General features: G+C 64.5%; 1 protein-coding gene across 1 annotated transcript; it reads right to left on the bottom strand.

Moving 5' to 3' along the window:
- Positions 1–253: 253 nt before the first annotated feature.
- FZD8 (frizzled class receptor 8) lies at positions 254–4,393 on the bottom strand. Its single transcript, XM_079915201.1, has one exon. It carries the CDS (start codon positions 3,195–3,197, stop codon positions 1,128–1,130), a length of 2,070 nt encoding a protein of 689 aa, XP_079771327.1. The 5' UTR covers positions 3,198–4,393; the 3' UTR covers positions 254–1,127.
- Positions 4,394–4,858: the final 465 nt, after the last annotated feature.

Consider the following 4,858-nt stretch of genomic DNA (forward strand, 5'->3'; position numbering starts at 1 on the left):
GCTTTCAGAATCACAGACGTGAGAAATGAACGTGGAGTCTGAAGCCTTTAGTGATATCATACAAGATAAATAACAAGGCGGAGTGGAATTAGTGCCTTGCAAAAGTTCCGTTTACATACACTAAGGTGAGTGTTGTTACCCATGGATCAGAAAAGAGCTACCATTCAAAAAACACCACCTTCTCGGGAAAGGTGCAAAATCTTAATCGTGATTTCAGTTCAATAGTGATATTTCAACTTTGCTAACAACTTAGGAACTAGAGTTTAACAGGTCATTTTCTCCATGCCTAAGGGCAGCGTACATAATGAGAAACTAGCAAATGTCCGTGTTTCCAACGGGCCCTCAGCAAAAAGCACTTTCAAGGTTTAACAGTTTAGGAGAGGCAGGGGGAGAGGGCAATGTTTAAATCATTTATCAAAAGTCATTTTATTGCCAAAATAGAATACTTATATTTGTTCTTACAGGGGTGGCCTCTAACTTTTTACAGAAAATGTACAGACTGTATATCTTTGGATATGTACATATTTTACACATTTTTACAATTTAACAAATAATTATATAAATACATCCTCTAATGTAAGAAACCCGTATTTACTTGGGGTGTATAATTAAGACATTTCTTGTTTGTTTACTTAAGGCATCTGCCTGGTCATTAAGAATACCCAAACCGTGCAATCCCATTAGGTCGCGGTCATCCCTCCTCTAGGACGTGTTAGGGGTGAGGGTTTACGCAGGAGAGTCGAGGGCGGAAACTAGGTCCCTCAGGTGAAATCTGTAAGTCTGGCTTCAAGCTCAGCAAATGGCAACCAGCGAGGGTTCCAAACCTTGGGTCCTGGAAACGCGGCAGCAGAGCTCACGCTCCTCTGCCAAGACAAATTAACGCCTGGCGGGAGGAATTCCTCGCCCGTCGGTGGAGGAACGGGGGCTGGGGCTGGGAGCCTTCAATGCCAGGTACTTTGTTCTAAGCGAGTCCCAGCTAATGGATACCATTAAGAGTTCATTATCATGCTAATAGCAATCAACACGGTGAAGGGGGGGGGACCCTCTGCCTCCGAGTGTCCCCCCCGCCGCAACACTCGGTCTCCTCGCCCCCTCTCCAGCCCTCCCGGACGCCCCCTCCCCTCCGCTCAGACCTGGGACAATGGCATCTGCTTTGGATAAGACACGGAGCTGGCCGTGCCAGACCGCCACGTCAGGCCGGTGCTGACGTCGCTGTACAGGGAGCCCGCCCCACCGCCCGGCCCCACGCCCCCGCCGGCCCCCGGGCCCCCGCCCCCGGGGCCGCCCCCCGCCGCGCCCGCGCCGGCCGCGCCCGCGCCCTTGCTGGCCCAGCAGCAGCGGGTGCACAGCGCGCGCCACGACTCGAGCGTCTTGCCAGACCAGACCCACACGCCCGACGTGATGCCCACCACCAGGCACATGAAGTACTTGAGCATGAAGACGGCGTAGTCGGGCCGGCGCGCCTGGTCCGGCTGCAGGTCCCGCAGGCACGGGCAGTTGTGCGTGGCCTCCCAGCGCGGGCGGTTGTGCTGCTCGTAGAACAGGCAGGCGACCACGACGGCGGCGGGCACGGTGTAGAGCACGGTGAAGAGGCCCAGGCGGATCATGAGCTTCTCCAGCTTATGTGTCTTGGTGGGGCCGCCCTGCTGCTTGATGACCGAGCGGATGCGGAAGAGCGACACGAAGCCGGCCAGCAGGAACATGGTGCCGATGAAGAGGTAGATGACCAGCGGCGCCAGCACGAAGCCGCGCAGGTTGTCCAGGCTCTGGTTGCCCACGTAGCAGATGCCCGCCACCGGGTCGCCGTCCACCGAGCTGAGCGCCAGCACGGCGATAGACTTGACGCTGGGCACGAGCCACGCGGCCAGGTGGAAGTACTGCGAGTAGCCGGCGATGGCCTCATTGCCCCATTTCATGCCCGCCGCCAGGAACCACGTGAGCGACAGGATCACCCACCAGATGGAGCTGGCCATGCCGAAGAAGTAGACGAGCAGGAAGACTACGGTGCAAAGCGCCGGGCCCGTGGTCTCGTAGCGCACGTGCTGCTCTACGGCACCCAGCTCCTCGTACTCGCCGCGCCCGCCCGGGCCGCCCGCGCCCGCGCCCGCCGCCCCCGCGCCCGCCGCCGCGCCCCCGGCGCCCCCCGCCCCGCCTGCGGCCCCCGCGCCGCCGCTGCACGCCACCTTCTCGTGGCCCGCCACCAGGCGCACCAAGTAGCCAACAGACACGAAAAGGTAGCAGGCTGAGAGGAAAATGATGGGCCGCTCGGGGTACTTGAAGCGCTCCATGTCAATGAGGAAGGTGGAGACGGTAGCGAAGGTGGACACGAAGCAGAGCACCGACCACAGACCTATCCAGAAGACGGTGAAGGCGCGCTCGTCCTGGCTGAAGAACGGGTTGTGGCAGGGCAGCGCACAGTTGGCGATCTGGCCCGTCTTGACGCGATTATAGAGAGGGTGCCGTTCGCTGGACACGCTCACCATGGGCGCGCGGCACTGGCAGCCCGGCTCGCAGGGCGCCGCGCCGCCGCCAGGGGGCCGCGCCTTCCCGCCTCCGCCGCCACTGCCGCCGCCACGCGCGGGGGGCGCAGCCGCGTCCCCGCCGCCGCCCCTGCCGCGGGACGGGGGCCGGGCTCCGGGCGGGCGGCCGTGGCCGCTGCCGGAGGGCGGCTGCTCGCCGGGCGGCGGCGGCGGCGGCGGGCGCCTCGGTGGACTGGGCGCGGCCGTGGTGAGGTCGGTGCGGTTGTAGTCCATGCACAGCGTGTCAGGGTTGCCCTGCTCGGGCAGCCTGTCGCAGCGCATGCGGTCGGGCCAGGCGAAGCCGTACTGGCGCATGAGGGGCGCGCAGCCGGCCTTGGCGCGCTCGCATACCGAGCGGCAGGGAGGCAGGGGCTTCTTGTAGTCCTCCAGGCAGATGGGCGTGTACATGCTGCACAGGAAGAACTTGAGGTCGGGCGAGCACTGGATCTCCACCAGCGGCCAAAATTGGTGCACCTCCAGGCCCGCCTCGTCCTGCGTGTCGTGGTTGAACTGGTTGGGCATATAGGTGTAGTTGTAGCCGATGCCCTTGCATAGCGGCACGGTGATCTCCTGGCACGCCAGCTCCTTGGCCGAGGCGGCCGCAGCGCCGCTGGAGCGCTGCAGTAGCGCCAGGGCTGCCAGCAACGAGGTCACTTCCAACAGGTAACCCCACTCCATGCTGCGCGCCTCGGCCACGCGCCTTCGCCCTCCGGGCGGCGCGCGGAGGGGCGCTGGGAGATCCTGCAAGAGCGCCGGAGGAGGGGAGAGAGGGCGCCCTGCCGGGCTCTCTCCCGCCTCTCCCGGGATCGGGGTGGGGGGGGTCTGCCGATAGCCTGGTCCCTTCGCGGGACGCGTCCTCACGGCGCCGCGGGAGACGAGGGTGGCTGCCGGAGGGCGCCCCAGTCCCTGGGTCTGCCCCGCTCACTCCGGCCGGGCTCAGCCCTCGCAGGGCAGAGTGGCCGGCCCCCGGCTCATCGTCCCTCTGTCGCTCGCTTTCTCCGCGCGCGCCGGTGACTTTGCCGGGCACCTAGGGCGGCGGCGCAGCAAGTTTCCTCTCGGGCGGGCCGCTGTACGCAGTCAAGATGGCTGGGCCAGGCCGCTCCGCGCCCGGTTCAGCCCCTGCGGCCCCCTTTCGGCGTCCCGGGGCTCATGCTCGCCCCTAAGGCCGCGCGTCTGCCGCCGGGGTTCGGGGCCCGCCTCCGCCGAGGCCACCGCCCTCTGTCCCCGGCGTCGGTCCGTCGGTCCGCCGCCGGGATGACGGGCCCCGCCTCCGGTGGAAGTCCGCGTCGCGCTCCGGCCGGCAGTAGGGCGAGGTGTCGGCGGTCCCCTTCTCGCTGGACTCACGGAGCTAAATTCAGGCCGGAAGGCGGAGCGGACACCTGAGCGGCACGCCAGCGCCCCGCCGCCGCCTCCTCCTCGGCGGGAGCAGCGGCCTTCGCCAACTTCCCGCTCCGGCCCTGCTGCGCCCCGGCCGGCTCATGAATATTTATACGGCGCGGACTCGGTCTCCGCCCGCGGCCGGCGCTCCAATCCCGGGCGGGGGGCGGAGTCTGCGCGCTCCCCAGGCCCAGCCTTCCTGGGGCGGGCCCGGCTGTCCGCGCGGCCGTGAGCGCTGTCTGCGGCCGGAGTTTGGATAACCTTGGGATTGACCGCAGAGACGGAGGCTCTGCCACGACCGTCCCCACGGCGCTCAGTGGGGCTGAGGTCGGGGTTCCATTTCCCCGAGCCTGCGCTTGGGGACCGGGGACATGCAGTGCGTGCTTTCGGAGGCCCGTTTCGAACTAGTCAAGCCCCTGTTTCCTACGCTCCCAAACGTCGGCGACCTGCTGGCGAGGGGACCGCCCGCCCCTCCGCGAGCCGGCGAGGGCGCGGGGACGTTGTGCCCTTCTTGGGGTTCTCAGAACGATGGTCTTGGAGGCTTGGCAATGCCGGAGGAGTGGAACGACTGCAGTTCATTCTGCCTGTTGGGGCTGGACCGGGGGCAGCCCCGGAGGAGGTGCCCGGGAGCCCAGCCGCGGGCTCGCGAGGGGCGCGGGCCCGGGGGCGGGCCCGGGGTGGGGGTCTCCTCCCGCCTCCGCTGAGGGACGTGGGGGAGCCTCAGTTTCCTTACCTGGAGAATGGGGTCACAGTACAGACCTCAAAGGGGGTTCTGCTAATTAGGTGAGATAAAATATCTATAAAGCATCCGGACACAGTGAAGAAGAAGAAAGAAAGAGAAAGGGAGAAAGAAAAACTTGTAAATAGGACAGCCTGGAAATCCTGCGGCTGGATTCTCCCTCTTCACCTCGTGCTTTTGGAACATATATACATCTCTCCAAAGTTGACATGTTTTTGCCCGA

The sequence above is a fragment of the Stenella coeruleoalba genome, assembly GCF_951394435.1.
Source record: "Stenella coeruleoalba genome assembly, chromosome: 2".
Taxonomy (NCBI): Eukaryota; Metazoa; Chordata; class Mammalia; order Artiodactyla; family Delphinidae; genus Stenella; species Stenella coeruleoalba.